We start from the raw sequence: 24,206 nt of genomic DNA, 5'->3' as shown, positions 1-24,206 counted from the left end.
TATCTCCCATAAAAAGTCCTAAACATGATTTTATATCTGTCAAATCTACAAATGTTACTTTTATTCCTATCCTACAAAATCATATATTTTTGCTATAAAATCCATTCATTTACTATCTTCGTCAAAATCATTGTCATCGGAATTTCGTCATCGAATGTCATCGAAAAAGCTTCGCAAAGAAATTCGTCAGGTTTTACGCAATTATCGCTTCCACTATCTTCGTCGTTACGATTTGACATTTTATCACTATTACTATCAATGTTATTTTTATCAATATTAATATCTAACAAAAGATTTGCATATACTTTATCGTCGTTTCTTGCCATTTTAATATTTTTTTAATGTCAGATTTATTTAATATATCAGTTTTGTAAATATAAAACGATAATACTCTCTATACAGTTTGTTTTGAATTGAATAGATGATTGTTTTTCAAGTAAAAGGTTGGAATGTTTACTATTGATAGATTTTGTCAATCGTACCTTGTCCTTTATTCTAAATAAACATAAGATATCAAATTCGATACAAGCAGTGACAAGAACGATATCATACAGGCGTGAGACACCGTAGTGACTGGTCGTGTATACGTGATACTCGCCGTGAAAGTATCAAATCCTTCTTCAACTTATTAGAAATCATCGAAACTTTTAGAAAAACATTATAAGAGGTAAGTTTTGTCATATATAATATAATCTTTTTCGTCGTTCATTTCTAAACGTTTTAAGATAACGATTCTCTAACATTTTACTATGTTTAAAAATATCTTTATACTCTTATAGATATTGAAAAAAGAAAATATGTTTTTAATTAGAAAATTGATTCGAACGTTTAGTCAGAAATATAACAAATTAGAAGAGAAAGGAATTAAATAATTATATAAGCATAGAGTATGTAATGAACTTTTAAAATATGAATAAAATAAAATACTAAATACTAAAAGATGCCAACATTTATACAATGAGATAGTTGGTACTAAAAATATGAAATAAAAACCAAAAATTATACCTATATAGGTACATTACATAAGACCGTTACTAAATAACCAACAAAATATCGTGATATAAATGAAAAGAACGTACAATAGTTTTGTATATATTCGTATTTATACAAATATGTTTTCAAAAAAAAAAAAAAAATATATATATATATATATGCGAGAACAAACCAAATATTGACTTCGTAGTAGCATAAAGTTCTGTTAGTAATAATACTTTGTATAATTCAGGTCTAACAACATTAGATTGTTAAATACAGACAAATAATTTAAAGCAGATATTGGTGATAAATAAATAATTTTATGATGAAGGTTTGCTAACGTGTATTAAAGCGTTATTTAGTATTTTGTTATGCTTCCGTGATCACATGTACGATATAAAATTAATATTGCGTTAAAATAATATACTTATCTTGTTTGTGTGACAACACTGCGACATTTTTGACTCAGCATATTTTATACGAATGTGTGTGTGTGTGTGCGTGTGTGTGTGTATGTTCTGAATTTAGTGTGAAAAACTAATACCAGATAGCAGTAGTATACAGATCATAGACTCGTGCAGAAGGAAGATTCTAATCTTCGTTAAAACGTGATCTGCGATGGTGGATAATATCGATGACGATTGTGATCAGCTAGAAGTAGATGTTAAAAAAAAGATGGATAATAATCAGCAAAACGGTGATGTAGTTTCGACCGAACCAAGTAACGAAGAAAGAGATGTACGTTAAAAATTTATTAAATATAAATCATTATATTCAAATAATATCAAAGTCATTGTCTTTTGACGACGTCATGTTATGGATATTTATCAAAAATTGTATTTAGAATGAGAATATCTATTGTCTGTATAAGATGTAATATTAATCAGAATTAAAAGAAAGATTATTTATCGTATATGAAAATAGAATGTATTGAACTTATCATATGATTGCAATTAGAAAAAAATCTTATCTTTCTCTGTTATATTTTATATATATATATATATGTGTGTGTGTATATATATATATATTTATATTATGGATAATAGCAACATAACAATTCTGAATTTTATATTTTTCACAGATCAATGCAGACATAGATGAACAAAGAAAAAAATACCAACCTACTCGTTTAGAATCTTTTTTTGCAATATTAAAATCTTTAATTATTAGAGCACTGATTGTTTACTTCATCAGTTTTCTACTAAAACGTAACCAATCAGATAATAATTCTGTATCAATTAATAATGGCAATAATGTTCCAAAATTACAAGCAGTAAATATATTTGAGAATGGAACATTATTTGATTTATATATTTATTTGTCTGAAGCTGAAGATTTTAAATTTGATGATCCAAAAGCTTTAATATGGCTTGAACAAGGATTGATTTATGGAGATTGGTATAGTGGACAAAATAATGATGGTTCCAGAAACTTGCAGTATACTTTTACTCCATCAGATAAATTACAAAATAATGGTTCTATTTATCTTCATGTATATATTACTAAAACTGGTAAATCTCCAAATCCTAAAGCAGGCAAAAATGTTTATGCTGGTGATTATATCTCATACAGAAGAAAAATGTTAAATAAATTCAAAAAAATTCGATATCAAAAGAGACATAATTTATTAACTGGCGAAACAACAGCAAGTAAAGAAGAAATACAAGTGAGTAAACAGACTTGTTCCAATGTTTAATAAATAATATGAACATAGAATATATAAGTAGTAATATATAATATATAATATATATAAATAGTAATAAGAACATAAAAATTTTAACTTAAATTTTGATCTTGATAGAAAGCAAAGATAATGGATCAAGAATATGTTTCACATTGGCATCCAAATTTAACTATTAATTTAGTAATTGACCAAACAAATTGGATGTATGGACAAGTACCACAGCCTTTAGATGAATGTAAGTAATATTTATGAAGTATGGTATAATAGAAATGCAAACAATTATAAATATCATTAAAATTAATTTGTGAATAATATATATAGATATAAATTTCCTGCCTGGAAAATCATATTATGCACCAGTTATATATATAAATGATTTTTGGAATATGCAACGTGATTATCAACCATTAAACAGTAGTGTAAAAGAATTAGAACTTAGATTGATGTATCAACCTCTTTCATTATTCAAATGGCAGATTTATGCAGCTCAATCTATAAGAAATAAATGGTCATCCTCAGTTTTAGGTATGCAACAATAAAAGCGTAGGAAAAATTTTTAATTAAATCTGAAAAATACTCTGAATTACTTTTTATTTCTTTAGGAGATACATCTGATGAAGATGATACTGATCAAGACACTTTAAAAGAAACATTATTAGAAACAAATCCTTATTTGTTGGGATTAACTATAATTGTTTCAATTTTACATAGTGTATTTGAATTTTTAGCATTTAAAAATGGTGAGTTAATATTAATCTATATATCTTATACTTATAATTTATTAATTCTGATTTATCTGTTCCTAGATATTCAATTTTGGAATAATCGTAAATCTTTGGAAGGATTATCAGTACGATCTGTCTTTTTCAATGTTTTTCAATCACTTGTTATCCTACTTTATGTGTTAGATAATGAAACAAATACAGTAGTTCGTATTAGTTGTGCTATAGGTTTGTGTATTGAAATATGGAAAATTAACAAAGTCATAGATATTACTGTTGATAGAGAATCAAGAATATTTAATGTCTTTCCAAAAATATCCTTCCATGATAAAGGTTCATACGTGGAATCTTCTACAAAAGAGTATGATAGACATGCATTTAAATATTTATCATGGGCTCTTTTTCCACTCATAGGAGGTTATGCAATATACTCTTTAATGTATCTAGAACATAAGGGATGGTATTCTTGGATATTGAGTATGCTATATGGATTTTTACTAACTTTTGGCTTTATCATGATGACACCACAATTATTTATAAATTATAAACTTAAAAGTGTAGCCCATCTTCCTTGGCGTATGATGTCATATAAATTCCTCAATACTTTCATTGATGATATTTTTGCATTTGTAATAAAAATGCCAACACTTTATAGAATTGGTTGCTTCCGGGATGATATAGTTTTCTTTATATTTTTATATCAGAGATGGATATATAAGACTGATCATACAAGAGTAAACGAATTTGGTTTTTCAGGTGAAATGGAAGCTCAATTAGTTAATGATAAAAAACAACGATCTATCAAAGATCGTTCAAAAGATGAATTAAGTAAAAAAGATAAATAATGCTTGATTTAGAATTAGTATGAAATATGTTATCTTATAAGTTAACTCTCAATTAAAAAATTTACTAGTACTAATGTACATAAACACACACATAAATGTATTTATTTGAGTTATATACATTTTTGTGTGTATGCGATATATTCAATTAGTTTCAATCTTTAGACGATTGCAGGAGCCTCGCAAATTTAAAAAATATATTGTTATTTAATGTTATTTGGTATATGTATTGAAGAAGTAACGGTAATATTTTCGTACATTTGTAAAAACCTTGTTTTCCCGGAAGTAATTGACATTTTTTTTTTTTTTTTATTTGTACTGTGGAGCTATGCATAATACATTGCAATAAAATTGAAATTTTTATATTGGTAACTTATTCGTGTGGCTATTTTTATAAGAAATACTTTCTATATGGCATTACTTTTATGATCCTAACACTTCTTATAACTTCATGAGATATAATCCATTTTTATTATTTTTTCAAATATGTCTATTAGTATATTATAATTTACATACTTTTTATGTAGATGTAAGAAGTGTAGGTGATGTAATAAATGTATTTTGCAATAACGATTAAAATTATTTCCTAGAAACTATTCAAAAAGCAATTCGACGTTATATTTATTATTTTGCAAATCATATCTCCACAAAAAAACATATGATATGTGTATATATACATACACACAAATAAATCTATTAATATAACCCCTTCATATTTTAGGAATATGTATTTCTAAAACAGAATGTTTACCTTAATTTTTTTGCCATTTATATGCAATTATATTGTGCTATATCTGTGCAAAAAATCTTCAGTATTCGATAAACAATTGTGCCGTGTTCATTATGCAAATTTGTTAAACTGTGAGCAATCTTAGATTCAATTATAATTATTGTCTTTAATAAATCAAAATCATAATGTACTTTCTGCTTTTGTGGCTCCTTTATAGACAATTGAAGGAAGTATTTATTATAACTATTAAATTTATTAATCCTTTATTTTTTATAAGTTTAGAAGTATTAAAAGTATTAATAGTTTTTTTTTTATAAACCAAATACTATGCGGTTTATTATATTTTTTACTATTGTAAGATGCAGAAATTAATGAAGTATCAATTTACAATGTGGAATAATAGATAAGAAAAATAAACTATTTTTTGTATTCATTACGATTATGTGATTATAAGTAAATTACGAGGAACGAAATATATATACATATATATATATATCAATTTACATCGAACGTGAAAAGAGTGTAATAGACAGTTATTTAATAGATGATAAAACCGAAATGAAAAATTAGACGACATATATAACGAACTATAACTGCTTCATAAAATATAGAACTTTAAAATTACACATCACGCGATCGTATATATATTTTCGTGCAATGCACTAGTCATGCGTTTCTCAATGTGTTGTGTTGTTTTTATCATATATACAACACATATGCACACACACACACGTAACATATTTTACTTATAGTAACATATATATTAGTGTAGAAGGTTAATCGCGTTTAAGATTAAATTGTCTGTAATTGCATTTAATTGCATTTAATCGTATCCTTGAAGGTAAGTGTAAAAAATTGAAGAAAATGTTTGAATTTGTGTTAACATTTGTTTTATAATTTATCTTAAGAATGTTGACATTTACTCTCATATATTGTTGTGCTACAAGTAAGTATGCATTATTATATAATTATTAGCTTAATTGACAAACAAAACATTGACAAAAAAATATGTTTATTCAAACGCATTACATGTTCGTAGATGAGTAATAAGTAGATAATTAATTTGATATTTATTACGAGAAGGCACTTTTTCCTTCTGCGCGTATCATATAGAATTATAGATAGTACAAGTGCTTGTTACTTTAAAAGAAATACCAAATTGTGTGTGTGGTTTATCTTTCCTGTAACAACACATTGTAAATAAAGTACTTTCATCCTGAGTAATATATACATATTTATCGAATTATTAAAGTAGACTAGGCCTGCTATTGCAAAACTGCATAACCAATGCATTATTTTTTACAACGTATAAGTAAATTGATATTTGTATTCTCTTGTTACAACTATTTGAATATTTAACTTTCTATTACATTATTATCATTATTATTATCATCATCATAATTATCAATATAATGAAACAAATTGACACATTTATGAAGATTTTTTCTGCTTGCACAAGATATATGTACGTTAAGTTCATGGGATATATGATTCATTATACAGAAATTGAAAATAAATATTCTGAAAATGATTTTATATATTCACGTAACAGAGGTTTCAATAAAATATAATGCAACATCACAGACTGTGCTTCGAGTTCGAGCATCGATTTAACATTGTGGCAAGTTGTGTTCATTTCTTGAATAACCATAAATAAAGTTAATTACTACGGTCTTTATCTATTCTGTTCGGTAACAAATTCAGATGTGATTTTTTTATGTTACATCTAATTCCTTATAATTAATCTTATTTTAAATTATGATGAGGAAGATAACTATGATCACGTTTATACATTACTTTAAGGCAGAATTTATTATACGTAGAACTATGCTTTGCAATAAATTGACTTTTTTGTGTTAATGTTGTGTAAAAAGAAATTGTACAATAAAAAATATTACCACTTTACATTGATACATATATATATATACACACACATATATATACACATATATATATATATAATATATAATGTATAATAATCTTGTTAATACAAAAGTTTGCAATCTGACCAAAGAATAATATATAATTACGATTCCAACATCTATGGAAGTAGGGGATAATAAAATTATAATAAATATTTCGTCAACAATATTCATTCAATAAATATCGATTTAATTGATTTAATAAATTCATTAAATTTGTTAACAATAATTGCATTAAAAAATTTGTATCAAACATAGAAAGAACTATTTTATATTTATTGAAATAATGTTAAAAATTAATTCGATTCTAATCCCTCTAATTCACTTATAATTTAAAGAATGTTATTTGAGGTATTTTAAATGCATTGTAATGTTTGTTACATCTAATCTTGTACATAAATGCTATAGTAAATAATACGTAAATTATTCTGCAATAAAGAAATGTATAAATTTAATCTACAAAATTGAACGCATATACAGGGTTTCTGCAATAATTTCACAGGCTTGCAAGAAAATAAACATTTTGTTTTGCATTATTGTAGTCTTCTATCCTTCCAATGCCACATCTTTAAACTTGAACTCCATATATAACAAAGTATTTTAGTTTATTGATTTATTGCTAAGATTTGAATAGTTTTGATAGAATGTGGCACTAGATGGATTTGATAGCAAATATATGCAAAGCATTCATCATTTATCAATCACACAAAATATAGTGTAAAAGAAAATAGTTAATTAATTCATAAGTACAAATATGAACTATCACTGTTTGGACAGGCAAAATTCGTTAGTAAATTAAAGTTTATTTGTCACAAAAGTATAGTTATAAGAGAATTATATTGCTATCGATCCTAATATCAAATATATATTTGTTTTTTGTTTTATATTAGTAATAATAACAAATTAAACTTCTTACAATCACATGAAACTAACCATGCTATATGTAGCTTGTTGATAGTTATTATAAACATAAAATCTGTTAAATACTATATAAAATTTTATCAATTTATAAAAATAATAAATTATAAATGAAATTTTTTTATCGAAATATTATCTTTTTACTTTTCAATTTTTTTTTTAATTTTTCTTTTTTTATAAGTAACTTGACAGATGAACTTTAATTTACATAACAGAATTTTATATTATTTACGTATGTTGGCGGAATTAATTTGGTTTAAATTCAGTGTTGAAACCTTTCTTAAAAATTAGCTGCAAAAAATTGGTAAACACATAAATAATAAATAATATTAATACTAGAAATCATTATTTTTTGTGCTAAAACATAAAGAAAAATGTTATAGCAATAATTGTTTCTATAAGTAGATTTTTTCCATTAAGTGCATCATGCACTACTAAAAATGGCAGTAATTTTAAATAACAAACATGTATCTAAACTATTTTAAAAATTAAGCTGTGCTTGACATTGATTAAGTATGATGTTAAATTTTCCTTAAAAAATATTTTGAATGTATCTATATATAGATAGTAGTATAGTGTAAATTATAATGATTATAATTTATTCACAGCTTTTTATCAATGCATTTTCCTTTGATTGGAGGATTTATTTAATAAAACCTCTGTTTTATTTGTTTGATAGTCTATCAAATTATTGTGATGTACATGTGATTATTAAGCTACCAGCCCTGCATCTTTTGCCATGCTATAAAATGCACTGGATGAATTTCGAAGTAGCACCTCAGGGGAATCATATTCGATAATGAGTCCTTTGTCCAGTAGAATAACTCTGTAAAAAAATATATCATTTATAAATTATTTATATACAAAATAATATACAACAAATAAGAACATGATACATACTTATCAGAGTCAAGAATTGTATTAAGCCTATGTGCTATTGTTAAAACTGTGCAATCCTTAAAATCTTCCCTAATTGTTCTTTGAATTAAATCATCAGTTTCTAAATCAACTGCAGCTGTTGCTTCATCTAATACAAGAACTTTGGTTTTACGAAGAAGGGCTCGTGCTAGACATATCAGTTGTCGTTGGCCCACACTGAGATTATCACCTCCTTCAGATACTTCATGCAGCAAACCATTAAATAAATCTAAAATGAAATATTTAAAAAAATATTGCATGGTTATGTATTAAATTTTTTCTATATATAATTTTAAGAATATATTTTGTTAATACTTTGCACAAAAGATTTAAGATGAGCACGTTCCAATGCTCTCCATACTTCATCGTCTGTATGTTGATCGAAAGGATCTAAATTCATTCTTAAAGTTCCCGAAAATAATACTGGATCTTGTGGTATTATTGTCAATTTAGTTCTAAGATCATGAAGACCTAAAGTAGCAATATCAATACCATCAATGATGATTTTTCCACTTGCTGCTTCAAGTATTCTAAATAAAGACAATGTTAAGGAAGATTTGCCAGCACCAGTTCTACCAACAATGCCGACTTTTTCTCCTCCCTTAACAGAAAATGTTAAACCATGGAGAATAAGATCTAATCCTTCTCTATAACGGACTTTGTAATCCTTAAATTCAACATGACCTTCTGCAGGCCACTCTTTGGGAGGAACATTCTCTGGATTTACCCAAGGTGCTTCTTGAGGAGTTTCACCATATTCTTTTATTCTCTCTACTGCTACAATATTTGTTTCTACGTCAGAAGTCATACGTACAAGCCAATTCAAAGTTTGTGTAATCTGAAAAAATATATAATCCAATTTTATCATATTTTTTATAACATATAACTTAATACATATGATAATTGTAATAACAAATTAAAAAGAAAGAGAAAAAAAGAAGAAAAACAGAAAAAAAAGAAAAAAAAAAGAAAAAAAATCGACAATATTCTTTACATAAAAATAATCTTACCTGTAAAGCGTAACTAACGGATAATCCGACAATACCCGCACTAATAGTATTTCTTCCTAATACAACAAATAATGCAGCAAAGAATATAATTAAATTTCCAACCATCTCCAAACGTATTGCAAGCCATCTATAATATTTGTATCGTATATTAAATAAATTATTACAATTGTCATTTTTAATTAAAACAATTAGTACACATTAAATATACATACCTATTTGCAATTATACCAGGATAATAACAAACTTGATTAAAATCTACTTTGCTTTCTGACTCTTGTATAAATCTGTCCTGGACACCAAATGCTCTAATTGTTTGAGCTCCTGGAAATTAAAATATATGTGTATATGTATATATTTTCATTTTCATATATTTTTTTTATAACGAATAAATTTGGTAGAAAACATTTGCATACCAGTTACAGATTCACTAAAGTGTGAATATATGGGAGATCTTGATATAGATTCCAAACGTTTCAATTGTCGCGAAGTAGCGACATAGAAGCGCTGTATGAAGTAATAAATTAATCCTATTGGTATGATCACAGAAACAAATTCCGGAGTACTGAAGCTGATAACGAAGAGAGTTGCTATTACCTGTAATAGGAATATATACTTTAAAATAATTTAGTTAAATTTATACACTTTGTTTCTATAAAGACAAAAATAAGATATTTATTACTATATGTGATATAACAGCTATTGATTATGAAATATCATATATAAAAGCAACAAATTTAAATTATAATATATTATGTATATTATGGGGATAATTTATGATACTTGTAGCAACAAGAAAATAATTTCACATAAGACACATGCAGAATCTGATAAAATAAAACACCCATGTCTTTTGAGACACCTATAACATGGCAGAACACGATTGATAAATATATGCCATAGGTCCACCAACATGTACCTTAAACACAGTTATTATCCTTCTTACACACACTCACATACATACATAAATATATATGTGTAATTGTAACACACATATGACACAACGTGTATATATATATATTCAATATACAAATTCAAAACTGTGCCCTGTTATCCATTGTACATCACAGGAACACATCTAGTATATTCAATTTTCCATAATACATAGAAGTCACACAATAAGCATTTATGAAACGGACACAATTATACTTGTATAATTTTTACAAAGAATAAATATGCATATAAAACTACTGCGGTCGATCCATAAAATGCAAAATACAACAATTTAACAGCATATAAATTTCATTATTCACATTTTTATATTAACGAAAGTAATTATGGAATAATCGTATAAAATATATATCTTGTTAAAATTCAAATACCTGTATATATGTACTAGGGCTTTCAAATAAAAATATAATAAATAAGACATAAATATTGAACTTCTATTTCAAGATAGTGAAGAAGACTCTGCGAGTCACTGTTCAAGAAAATCTATATAAAAATAATATGAAACATTCAGAAGTTAATTTTTTGGATTCAGATCTCTTCCAAAAATTACCTCGAAAAGACAATAGATGCTATCAGAAATTTGTGGAGGAAGAGATGTATCCAGTACGTCGACATCTTTAGCAAACCTGGAGATAATACGACCAGTAGGTGTCGTATCAAAGAAGGTCAATGGAGCACGCATCACAGCACGCAGCATCATTATGTGCATCTGGCGAGCAGCCAGCCAGCAACCCAGCTGAGGTGCCAAATCGCAGAAAAAACTCGCCATCGCTACAACATCAGACATTGATAGCTTTCATTGTAACCATATTGCGGATGGTCAACAATTTTAAGGATCCAATGCTATATTACATAAACATAAGATTTTTTAAAAATTACAGGTGTATATTATTTTCAACAGACAGAACTTTATCAATTGTAATCATTGGATAGTGTTAATAGATTTTTATAATAATATCTTGAAACACAATATTTTGGAAAACTTTATAAGCCACATTATAGATAATGAATATGCAAGCAATGATTTGACATAAAATAAATATTCTTTTCTTTATAAGTTTTTAAACTGAAATTTGATCTATTTTGATTTTTGTTCGTCTCATGTTATGCGAGGGGGTGAAGTTTGCTGTGACATGCAAAGTATAATGAAAACATTTTTTCAAAAACAGACCAATATATGTACAGATAATTCCCATTTTACGAATTTATATTTTACGAATAATAGCATTACATTTTTTTTTTTTAAATAATATAATATTTAAGAAATCTTTCCCTTTTTTAATTTATTACATTATTCAAATTTTCAATGAGAAAAATGGATTGTTAAGAACAAAGAATATTTTTATTACATTGCCAGTATGGAAAATATATAAGTTTTCACAATATGAAAGAAAGATTGGAACAAATCAGTTCATAAAAATGGGAACTAGCTTTACTGAATTTTGAAAAAAGACATTTCTAAAAGACACTAAAAACAGTGCAAGCAAATATACAGTATTAAAAATATAACAAGCACAAGCATTACTACATTTAAATAAATACATTACTTGTATAATTGTGTCCATTACCTTAATTGCTACAATATTGCTAAAAAAATTACACATTTAAAATACAATACAATATTTTCTTTTTTAAACATATTGGCATATACAATCAGTTCAAGATGTGTCCCATGATATATTTACAAATGAGTTATGAATATGAATTCGATTTTAGACATTTCTAAAATATCTGAATATTTTATGATAATACATGCATTTTTTCAATAACTTTTATATATAATCATAATCATATACGATTTCTTATATTTTATATGTACATACAGCGATAGTATTAAATAATTATTTTATTTAAATAATATTCGTAACAAAATATATCTTCAATCATTAATATCAAATAAAAACGAAATTATTATGTATATTAATATGATGATCTATAAATATTACACCCCCAAAACAAAATATACATGAATGTAAGAAGTTTTCATTCAACTGATTTGTCCTAATGTAGAATCTAATAAAAAAAGCCATTACCCTTCAATGAAACTGACATCTTTAGTATATGAAAAATAATATCAAATTATCTGCAAGTTCCATACTGTTTTTCCATAAACAGATGTAAAATACATATATAAATATTACTAATTTTGTAAAACGATTTTGTATATATTTAGTAATTTTTTTATATGCTAATATAAAAGTAATTTTTTATGCGTACTTATACATATTAGCATGTAAAGCATTATGTTTCTAAATTGTTTGGAATAATTGAATATATTTTCTTGCAAAAAAATTTGCTGAATATGCATTTCAATTGTATAGGACAACTGATAAATTTTATCTAGCATGTATCCAATTTTTTAAATATATAATTAACAAGTAATTAATCTTATACATCTATGATATACTTATGTGATATAAAAAATATATATGTATTGTTATATAATTTTTGATATTGTTTTATAATATCAAAAATGACCTAGTTAATGGTTGCTCAAACAAACAAGAATTTAATTCAGTTTTCTAAACATGATATTATTAAGTTACTAAGTTTTGTTATAATCTAGTTATGCTGAATATTATGTAGTCTATATAAATATTATTTGTTTCTTTAATATAAAAAGAAAAACTCATAGAACCAAACATCAATGATCAACATGCAATGATATAAATTTACTGGCCTAATTTTAAGATATGTTTTAGAATTATTTCTTTGTAATTTAAAGCTGATGATGTGTGTGTAATAAGAAATTTCGACAACTGAACCCAAAAGTTGTCACTGAGTAATTTTAATAAAACTAAATACACGAAGTATAATAAAAGGTATGTAAAACATTAGAAAATATCGATTTCCATAGAAGCAATTGAAAGTAAAATAATAGCAATAAGAATACCAGTATACTTTATACTTAAGCTATAGGGAAATTTCAAGAATTGATTTTGAAATTAAATATTGATAAACTTTGATAAAAAATGATAAGTCATGGAAAAAATGTTGCCCCAATTAGCACATTAAAATCAATAAGCAATTGCTTATAACAAGTCAACAACATAATATTGACTGATTAGAAATTTTCATTTATAATAATTTTTTAAGAATCAATATTTGTTAAACGTTGTAATTTCAACGTGAAAAATATCATACCCGAAAGAGACAAGAGATCCAAGAATGCAGTATGGCTGGTAGAATATTGTCAACAACATCGGTGTCTTTACCGAGTCGACTAAGAATGCGACCAGTTGGCGTTTGGTCAAAGAACGACATCGGGTTGTGAAGAACATGGCGCACTGTTTTCTGGAAGAGACACGTGGAAGCGATTACCATCCCCTTTGCCGCGAAAAACGCCATTCCAAGTACTGTCAGGCCTACAATGATTGGTGACAACTTTGGTAGATATTAAATTGGCGATTATATTAACATTTACGTCATTTCATAATCAATTTGATATGACAAAAAATGAACAACAGTTTTGATTACAGCGGATCACCTGCCCAATATAATGTGTAAGTTCCTCATTGCAATCACACATGAATAGAGGTGCATTACAAATGAAAAGAAAAAAATAGTATTATGCAGTTATAGTGAAAGCAATAAATAAATCATATAGCGTTCGAACAAAGCAGAAGAAACTAAGTATTACTCTATCAATAATTGAAAGCTACATAATCTGTTACTACACGTTCTATTAGTCCATTACATTTATGACAAAACAGCTATTAATGAAAAACCACAAAAACTTAAGATGTCAGTTTTCCTACATTTTGCTTTTATGAATTAATTACATTTGTACCCATTGGTGGACCATTATTCTTAGTAGTGATTTTTGAAGCAACATAGGTGTGTAATTTTTAACAAAATAAAAAGAACTTTATCTATTTTGTGAGATTAATTTGAAATCTCACATACCGACGCTAGACAAAATAACCAGGCCCTAATATTTGGTGGCAAAACGTTGTCTATTATATCAATGTCCTTTCCAAAACGATTTAATATTCTGCCAGATGGAGTAGTATCAAAGAATCCGACAGGTGATCGTAGTATGGCAAATAACAATTCTGAATGCAGCATTTTACTGCTCCTTAAACAGCCAATAACCAACGCCAGCTGTGCAAGCATCACAAAAGTCGCTGAAATTTAATTGGAACTTATTGCAACAAATGAATTGTGTGTATTTAATAAGTGCAATTATTATCGCGTATTTAAAATTCTTAATATAATTTTTTGTATACATTATAATCATTTAAATAACGTCAATTATATGTATACCAATTATGAAAGTAATGTCGCAGAATGTAGAAATATCTGCATGATTTTTGTCATATAATGAAAACAGAAGCCTTTATGTACATTTTTTATGTTTAGAATGTTAAAGTTTTAAACACCATTTTTGTTAATAATTTGGAAAGTGCAACATAAGTCTGTGCAACAAATTGTTGATATTATTGATAGTAGTATTTCAGTTGCAAAATAATTCCAAAATTAACTACAGGAACATAGTTTCTAACTAAAAAGAAACATAGATTTCCATAATTTGGTATGTACATCCATCTTTAGTTATGCAAGAATATTTTATATTTTTTAACACACAAATAGGTGAAATTTGTTATTCAACTACTTCATGCTCATATTTAATATTAAGCTTCAAACATATATTCTATAAACATCTAAATTTTAATTTAAATTTCTCTATTCTATGTTATAAGAAATCGAAAATATTTTAAGTAAAAGTATAAAAGAAGATACATGCAAAAATAGACTTAGTTAATAGATATCAATAATAACATATTTGTGTTCAAACATATGCTACTAGAAAGCAGAAGTTTTATAATATAAGATCATTATAAGAATGCTTTATTGACACAGCAAACCACACTCGCACTACCACTTAGAACTTAACATCTGATTAACATATATTTTCGAATAATGTGTGGCAATACGTTTTTAGAAATAATTTTGGAATAATTAACAAATAAAACCCTCTGTTATAAAAAGAGAAATATAATTTAATATAGTACTGATAAAATAAATTTTTTCTGAATGCATAACTTTCTTATTAGGTTGATATGGACATAAATATCCCCATAAAAATATGTAAAGGAACATGCCCTTTTTGTACAATAATACAATTACAAAACAGCACGAGTCAAGATTATAATTTGTTAGTGACACAAACAAATAATCGGCTTCTGTATTTATAGTAATAATATATAAGATGACACAACATAAAAATGCTTACCTGAATAAAGTATACTTCCATGAAAATACTCAAATTTTACAGGAAATAAACGGAACTTTATCTGTTAACTTTAGAAAATAAAATACGGAGTTAATATAATTTTTGTAACATACCTTGTCCAAGACCAAGAGCTCCATATACTCCAAGATACATGTCTCGTCTTGCTTCATCATTTACGACTGTACCGTCTACAGAAGTCATATTGTCATTTGACCATGCACTCAGCCAGATATTTGATCCAATACTGAATGATTGGAAAACGGCATTCATAACTATTGTAGATATAGATAGGAACCATCCAATAGATTTTAAATAGTGAGAATACACTTTCCATTTTACCTAATTTAAAAACGAATTTTAAATTTTCGAATATCAAAGTATTTTTATTTATAATATATATTGAATGATTCTCTTACACTGCCAGTTTCAGCTTTCTCTACTTCAATTAATTTTTCACCTGTCTTTGGTTGTAATGGGCTTTTTTCTTTTATACTATTTCCAGTTATATAGTTTCCAGACTGTTGACTTTCTGTAGAATATTGCCTAGGTAGATGATAAAAAGTGTTTACATAATTTAGTAATCATAAATCTATTATATAATTTCTTACCTTTTCAGAGAACCGTTTAATGATCTTCTATCAGTTATAGAGCCTGATTCACTTTGACTTTCCGAAATTCTTGATCTAGCACGTGTTAATTTTTCTTGTATTTCTTGTGTACCCATTTTTGATTCCAACTGCTGCTTAATTTCATGTAAATCTGCATCCGAACCATCATCAGTGTGCACTGTTCCAAATTTGTCAGGTCGATTTTACAATAATTAATATATTTTATCATCGAATAATATTAAAATGATAAAGGCATAACTAGAAGAAGCTAATTTGGGGTCAATTTATACTATATTTTAATATTAATTTACTTTACACTGCTACACATTCAATGAAATGTTATCTTTTTAATAAAGGATTTAAAACACTGATAGGTATAAATATTATTAATTAAAGTATTTATAAAATTTTTCATGCATTTTTTTTTTTTTGTTTTGTTTTAATAATGTTATAGCAATACTATAATATATGCTGCAATCATGGATTTAATTCACACTTTTTAACAAATCAATTAGTGAATCTAAGCTACTACTCATGTGTAAAATACTTTTGTTTTTAATAAATAAATATTAAAGCCGAGTGCAACATAATATTTTAAGAATAGCATAAATAGGAGTAGAAAAAAATTCGTAATTACTTTTTCACTAACTTACGATTTCCGACTAAGACCCATGGAAAAATATAATTTTATATTAATGACCTATTTAAGCCATTAAAAATTATACGGAAATTGATACATACCTTCTTGTAAATGTTGCATTAGAAATTCAGCAAAAGCACCCCTTTTGTCCATAAGTTGTTTGTAAGTTCCACTTTCTGTTATTTCACCATCTTTAAGAACAAAGATATTGTCAACCTCAGGTAGATAGACAATGTCATGTGTAATGTGTACCCTTGTCTTTTTCTTCAACAGACCACTAGGGCCTACCACATTTTCAAAAATATGTTTTCCCACATGAGCATCTACAGCACTTAAAGGATCATCCAAGAAATATATATCTGATTCATTATAAACTGCTCTGGCTAAAGCAACTCTTTGTTTTTGACCTCCAGATAAATTTATACCCTTTTCACCAATTTCTGTTTGATCTCCTGCAGGTAACATTTGAAGATCTGGACCTAACATGCATGCATCTATAACCCGATTATATAAAGCTTTGTTTAAAGGTTTTCCGAACAAAACGTTATCTTGCAAGGTTGCATTTTGTATCCAGGCTTGTTGAGAAACATATGCAATAGAACCCTATCAATACACACAATGAATAAACAACATTTGTAATATTAAAATTACATTATTATTTAACAAAGTAATTTAAGTACTTACTTTTGTATTAACACGACCATTTAATTTTTCCATTTCTCCAAGAAAAGCTGATATTAAAGAACTCTTTCCAGATCCAACTGAACCAACTACTGCTACTAATTGGCCTTGTTCTATACTCATATTAATATTCTTTAAGATTGGTTTATCACTGTTTTCTATATCCCAAGTAAAACTACCATTCTCAATGATTAATGGATGTACTAGAAAGTCAAATCAAAATCATATTTCCCATAAATAAAATAAATGTTATAATATTTTACATTTGACCTACATTCAGATTGATCATGATGTACATTATTAGGATCAAGTTCCTCTGTATTCATGAAATTGTTAATACGTTTAATGGAAACGTAAGCCTAAAAAAAGATATTATTAAAATTATAATATTAATAAGTCATATTAAATATAATAACTTTTATTTTTCTATGTTGTAAGCTCATTTTGACATTACCTGAACTATATTACCTATCATCATTGGTAACATAGAAAGAGGAAATCTTAAAATATTGAATAAACTAAGTGAAACGAATGCAGTCTCACTATCCAAGACATTATTTTTGTCTATAAGTACATAAGTTGCAAAAGATACCAATGAAACCTAAAAATTTATATTGCATTAATGTCCTTTCGTGAACAAAAATGAAAAGTTAAAAAAAGAATTCAATAAAATTTAATAAACTTTCCTGCAAAATATAAAATATTATAATTAACGTACCAAAAATGGCGCACAAGACCAAATAAAACTTGTTCCTGCATTTAGATATGCTGCTTCTTTTAATACTTGTATTTCTTTCCTTCTAATGTGTAGTATTTGTTCTTCAAAAGATGGTTCCCAAGCGTATAATTTCAGTACTTTTATTCCATTAAGAACTTCATTCATTAATTTAACTCTCTCATCTTTGTCTTTCATTTGCCGAATTTGTAATGTTTTTACTTTATTTGCAATTAATGCATTTATAGGAATAAGAACAATCATAACAGCTAATCCAGCAAGTACTGCTGGACCTAATTTCTCCCATAAAAATGACAGTGCTAAAATAATTTGTAATGGTGCAGACCAAATCATATTTATGTATGCTGTCAAATCCATGAACCTTTGTGCGTCAACAGACATCAGATTTACTATTTCACCAAGTGTTGATTCTTTTCTGGCAGAATTTGACATTCTCATTGCTTTTCTATAAATTGCTGTTATCAATGCAGTTCGTATACGTAATCCAACTAAAAACATGCGATGAAAATACTGTGATAACACTAGAGTTTGAAGTGTAGCTGTAATTAAGAGTAAAATTGCATAAAAATAGCCCTTCCACAATGGTTCACCGCCACTTACAAATCTAATAAGTAATCTGTAAAAAAAAAGAAAACAAAAATAAATATTATCTATGTAGAAGCAATCATAAATAATTAATTAGAAGATTTTAATTCTATTGTACTTACTTTAATAACTGTGGGCTAATAAAAGTCATAATATCTTGTATAAGTTTAAGTACTGCACCAAATAAAAAAGTGGCACCAAAAGCTTTACAAAGTGCTGGTAAAATAGAAGAAACTTTCTTCCTACGATCATTATCAAAATCAACTTGACCAGATGATTTTCTAAATGATGCTTTTGCATTTTGTACACTAAAAAAAAAAAAGAAAAATCCTATTTCAAATTCTTTTTAAAGATTATCAGAATATGTATTATTACAAAGCTTACCTAAAGTAAGACCAAATTAGCCTTGTTAGCCAAATAAATAAATAATTTATTATTGAATTACATGTGCTTACCTATATTTTATTGTATGTATCACCATTTAATATGTATATACACATGTACTACATACACAACTAAACATACTAAAATATAAAAAATATGTTTTTAGAAATAGTAAAACTTACTTATCTCCTTTTTTTGAAGTTTTACTCCAATGCCTACCAAATTTTGGAACAATTTCAGAAGCTGTATCTTCAGGATTCATAGACCATAAATCTGTAGATTCCAAAGGCTTTTTAAAACCTTTCCATGCCAGGGAATCAAACCATGCAAAAATAAGTCTTGATGGAAAAGATGAATTTTGTTCTGGGCATGGTCTTTCCACCTATAAATAACATCCATATTTATATGCTTTTGTCAAAAGTATTATTGTATTTTATTTTTCCCTAAATTTTTTGAGAAATTCAAATCTTACCAATGGATATTCCGAATATTTAGGCTCTGCATCAACAATGAAATTTAATAGGAACATTGATATCACTAAACTGTAATAGATCATATATGATACAAACAGGTACGTTGGTTCCTAAAAACAATATTTTATTTTATCTATACTTTTATAAGCTTATAAGAAAAAAAAAAAAAAAAGGAAGAAAGAAAGAAAACCTACTTCATTTGAATTTTGCCTTAATAAACTTCTGAATTGCACAATTCCGCATAATACAAGCAAAAACCAAAAGAAAAATAGTAGTCCTGATGTACGCATTCCATACTTTTTATTATAGAATAGTAAAACTCCTGCTAGCATCTGAAATAAAAATATAATTGAATAATTGAAAATATGATATTGAGAATTTTAGTCCAAGTATTACTTATCCTTAGACTTTTTTAAAATAATAAAATCAAATATAAAAAAAAAAAAATCAAAAAAAGAAAGAAAGAAAGAAAAGAAAAAGAAATATAAAAAATAGAATATATTTTAAATAGATATATAAAGGCATTTGAAATAATATACTTACAAAACTAATGATCTTTATAAAGGGGGTATAGTAATCTACATTGTATACAGCCTCATAAGAACTTTTGTATATAGCTCTTCCTAAATCAACAATGGTAAGTACAATTAATGTTGTTGTAAGTACTTGTTTAGAAATATATAACCATGTATATGGAACATTTTTTCTTCTACTATTCAACAGATAATAAGCTTCCATAACAGAAAAAGCCCAAAGAAACACACATGGCACCCATATTAATACAGTTTTTTGAAAGCATTCTGTCAAATCTGGATCATCTGTGTTCCATGATAAATCAGTATCCTAAAATATTAATTAACTTTAATTTATGATTTTTCTGATCAATTATACATAACAAATATATAACTAAATTCTTTTAATTAAGTGTTATTAGAACAAACAAAAACTTCATTGTGATTTTACTTCAGAATATAAAGTTACTTTGAAATCTGTAATTTGTCTAAAATAATTGAAATAATAAATTAATGTATAATTGCTTGGGGGGAATATCAAGAGATAAAAATGACATTGAAAACAAAGGTTATATAATCGTTCTTTGATTAATCAAAAATTTGTTCTTACCATATCATCTTTAAGAAAAAATAAAAAAAAAATAAAAAAAATAAAATAAAAAAAAAAATAAATAAAAAAAAATAAAATGCAATACTTTTTATCATTGTTTACATATTTTTATCATTGAATACACATTAATCTTCTATACTAAAAACAAATGTTTAAAATCTTGACTTTATCTATTATCCCATTTATTTTTTATGAATAAATAATTGAATCGCTGGTGTCTGTCAGTCTATCGCGAACAAAGCTATTGTTCCAAAGGATAATGAAATATACGTATGTACAAATAAAAATATATAACTCGATGAAAAAGCTTACCCAAAATTTGGATCCGCAAAATTGATCCATAGTATAATTTTCCATATCGATACATTTAATCTTTCACTGATCTTTCCTTGTATATATGGTATGACTGTCTTCAAGGACCTAGTAAAAAGAATTTGTGGAATTATACGACACATGCTATTCGAGGCCAATACACCTCTTTTTCTTTCTCCCTCTCTCTCTCTATCTCTCTATCTCTATCTCTCTCTCTCTCTCTCTCTCTCTCTCTCTCTCTCTCCCTCTTTCTCATTCTCTCTAACTCTTCCCCTCTTTCCCGCCACCAACTCAGCATCCCATTATCCTCTTTTTGTTTTTCATCTTTTTTTTCCTCTTAGATAATATATAATTCACATCGTTCGTAACACATCAGAGATAAAAAAAAAAAAAAAAAAAAGAAAAAGAAAAAGAAAAGAAGAAAAAAGAACAAATATCACAGACACAGCCCTCACCTAAAACACGAGATGTAATTTATTATGCCCGTCTATGGCTACTTGGTAAATTAAAATGGTAAATCAAATCTTTCTTGGTTGATTGTTTGAATAAATCACAAAACTACGAATAACACTTGAAACGACATCCTCCATTAACGGGCAAACAGAGACTGCAAGAGATTGCGTTCAGGCTAACTGAACTCTGCGTCGAACCGTTGACTGAAATTTTCAAATGGCCAACAGATGGCTCCATTAATAAACTCAGTCACTGCAGAGGAATTTAACCAATGAGATGGTTCAGATGATGTCATTTGAAAGCGACATTGATTGTAACGTTTAAATTGTGCAATTGTCATCTTAATATTTTTAAAGAATACGACGTTCGATAAATCTACAATGCTTACTTGTTTGCTTTTCTTTTCTTTTCTTTTCTTTTTTTTTTTTTCACTTTTCGTACAATCAATTTGTTTTAACAAAGAAAAAAAAAAAAAAACAAGAAGAACGGAAAGGAAAAACAAAAAAGAAAAAGACGAAAAGGAAAAAACCGACGAAAGAGAAAAAAAATCAAACATGAAGATATTTAATAGTATCGTATTTAATGAAAAGAATTCCTCGACAATAATAATTGACTATAATCGCTTTTAGTTTCTTATTTGTTTTAATCGCATAGGAGGTCTTTATATAACGGTATCTTCCATAATACTTTCTTGTGCAATAGTCGTACTTGTTAGTCAACAATGTCTGTACGTTATCTGCTATCTACATCACATAAAAAATGATGAATATTCATATATGAATCTCACGTTCCTATAAATATAAAATGAAAGAAAGAAAACATCAAGACAAAAGATACATAAGAATTAAAATTTCGTCAACAATTGTATCATTTTATCGCGCTATATAAGAATATATATATATATATATACATCTATGTACATAACATAATGGTTCGTCACACCGAGCACTGTTTCAGGTAGTATAAGAATTCGTTTTCTATTCACTTTATTAATATGTAAATAAATCAAATAGATTTATTTTGCCTTTTATCAAAACAGATAAAATAAAATTTTATTATACAAATTACATTCATGATATATAAAATAAAAGCTTATAGAGAAGTAATGCAGACAGATATAGAAAGTAGAAAGTGGCAAGAACTAAACGGGATATAGTTTTTATAGATATATCACTATCATGGATTACTTGGATTTAGAATCTGACCTTGAGAGTGCCGCGAACAGGTTCTTTTGAACTACTGATTTCTGATATTGCACAATGTTACACGATTTAGTCATTTGTATTTTATTCTATCAATATCGTGAATACGATTATTTAAGTAATTATATTAATTGTTCTTTGATATAAATTCGATACATCGATGATATTACAATAAAGATAAATCGAATGAAATAAATGACGATATATCATTAATATTCGAAAAATAGTTAAACTTTTCAAATTGCATGCTATATAATTTATATATATAAGTATTATCGAAACTTTTTTATCTATTGTTGTCATTTTCACGATGATGACGTAATAATTTTGGAAATTTATTGCACACGCAATATATTAATGAGCAATTAATTACGAAATACGTACATTATATAATTACAAATCAATCCTATTGAACATTTTTTGTCTCTGCAAACTTTTGATATATTATCAAAATTTTATATTAATTTATTTAATACATATATACCATATTAGAGGTTATTTATATCATTATTAGTATATGAAAAATGTTTATTTCACTCGAAAAAACTCGACACGAAGAGATTAATATCAATGGCAATGATTGATGTCACTTTACAATGGTAAGAGATATATATTCTTCTCGAAGTTAACGCGATGAACTCAGACAACAACACAAGGTGAATGATTATGCAGTTTTTTCCTTTTTCTATATACAGAACAAATATCTCGAATTGTAAACTGCTATGTTCTATCAAGAATCGTGAATAAGAAGATATATTTTATTATAACAAAAAAAAGACATATCTTATTTCTAAGTTCTGATAAGATTTATAATTTGATGTTATCTATGTTTTTTTTTCTTTTTTATCTCTTAAATTAACCGATATTCGATTCATTTTTAACACGTCATTGTGATAAAGAAAATATTTTACAAAAATACTTTCTGAGAATGTGACAAGCTTTATGTCTATATAATAAATTAGTTAGACTGATTCTTGATTAGAATGAATGATAAGTAAAGTGAGATATCGATCGATCAACTTATCTATCATGACTCGCAATATCAATACTCGTGTAATATGATGTTCTGCAGCTCCTTTTAAATACCAAATTGAATGGTATTGCT

General features: G+C 26.6%; 2 protein-coding genes across 9 annotated transcripts; one reads left to right on the top strand and one right to left on the bottom strand.

The window, feature by feature from the left end:
• Window positions 1–472: 472 nt before the first annotated feature.
• LOC122636440 (cleft lip and palate transmembrane protein 1 homolog) lies at window positions 473–5,140 on the top strand. Its single transcript, XM_043827642.1, has 7 exons — window positions 473–667; window positions 1,530–1,713; window positions 2,057–2,641; window positions 2,777–2,894; window positions 2,981–3,184; window positions 3,262–3,399; window positions 3,466–5,140. The coding sequence occupies exons 2-7, from the start codon at window positions 1,594–1,596 to the stop codon at window positions 4,224–4,226; spliced, it is 1,926 nt and encodes a 641-aa protein (XP_043683577.1). The 5' UTR covers window positions 473–667; window positions 1,530–1,593; the 3' UTR covers window positions 4,227–5,140.
• Window positions 5,141–7,298: 2,158 nt separating this feature from the next.
• LOC122636436 (multidrug resistance-associated protein 1) lies at window positions 7,299–22,096 on the bottom strand. Of its 8 annotated transcripts, none has more exons than XM_043827634.1 (24): window positions 21,902–22,096; window positions 21,447–21,554; window positions 20,556–20,855; window positions 20,207–20,344; window positions 20,012–20,122; window positions 19,722–19,921; window positions 19,540–19,560; window positions 19,278–19,463; window positions 18,553–19,186; window positions 18,289–18,435; window positions 18,109–18,193; window positions 17,838–18,037; window positions 17,255–17,756; window positions 17,167–17,175; window positions 16,514–16,691; window positions 16,322–16,448; window positions 16,019–16,244; window positions 11,220–11,440; window positions 10,135–10,315; window positions 9,934–10,042; window positions 9,722–9,848; window positions 9,027–9,549; window positions 8,694–8,940; window positions 7,299–8,619 (listed from the first exon to the last, which is right to left on the bottom strand). In XM_043827634.1, exons 2-24 carry the CDS (start codon window positions 21,489–21,491, stop codon window positions 8,505–8,507), a joined length of 4,632 nt encoding a protein of 1,543 aa, XP_043683569.1. In that variant the 5' UTR covers window positions 21,492–21,554; window positions 21,902–22,096; the 3' UTR covers window positions 7,299–8,504. The 8 variants fall into 8 exon arrangements, with proteins under 8 accessions (XP_043683569.1, XP_043683568.1, XP_043683567.1 ...); XM_043827633.1 differs by lacking the exon at window positions 11,220–11,440 and adding an exon at window positions 14,576–14,796 and having other exon boundaries at window positions 21,902–22,095; XM_043827632.1 differs by lacking the exon at window positions 11,220–11,440 and adding an exon at window positions 13,814–14,034 and having other exon boundaries at window positions 21,902–22,095.
• Window positions 22,097–24,206: the final 2,110 nt, after the last annotated feature.

This window comes from Vespula pensylvanica, chromosome 22 (assembly GCF_014466175.1).
Source record: "Vespula pensylvanica isolate Volc-1 chromosome 22, ASM1446617v1, whole genome shotgun sequence".
NCBI classification, from domain to species: domain Eukaryota; kingdom Metazoa; phylum Arthropoda; class Insecta; order Hymenoptera; family Vespidae; genus Vespula; species Vespula pensylvanica.
The sequence above is the reverse complement of the archived record's forward strand: the minus strand, read 5'-3'. Positions and strand labels throughout refer to the sequence as shown.

What these genes read in the sequence shown, in the direction of transcription:
- LOC122636440 (XM_043827642.1), top strand. Translation starts at nt 1,594, where the DNA reads ATGGTGGATAATATCGATGACGATTGTGATCAGCTAGAAGTAGATGTT. An exon ending in CAAGTAACGAAGAAAGAGAT is followed by an intron (nt 1,714 to 2,056) that starts GTACGTTAAAAA and finishes TATTTTTCACAG; the next exon opens with ATCAATGCAGACATAGATGA. An exon ending in ATGGTCATCCTCAGTTTTAG is followed by an intron (nt 3,185 to 3,261) that starts GTATGCAACAAT and finishes TTATTTCTTTAG; the next exon opens with GAGATACATCTGATGAAGAT.
- LOC122636436 (XM_043827634.1), bottom strand. Translation starts at nt 21,491, where the DNA reads ATGGAAAATTATACTATGGATCAATTTTGCGGATCCAAATTTTGG. An exon ending in TTATAAAGATCATTAGTTTT is followed by an intron (nt 20,345 to 20,555) that starts GTAAGTATATTA and finishes TTTTTATTTCAG; the next exon opens with ATGCTAGCAGGAGTTTTACT. An exon ending in ACAATTCTTGACTCTGATAA is followed by an intron (nt 8,620 to 8,693) that starts GTATGTATCATG and finishes ATTTTTTTACAG; the next exon opens with AGTTATTCTACTGGACAAAG.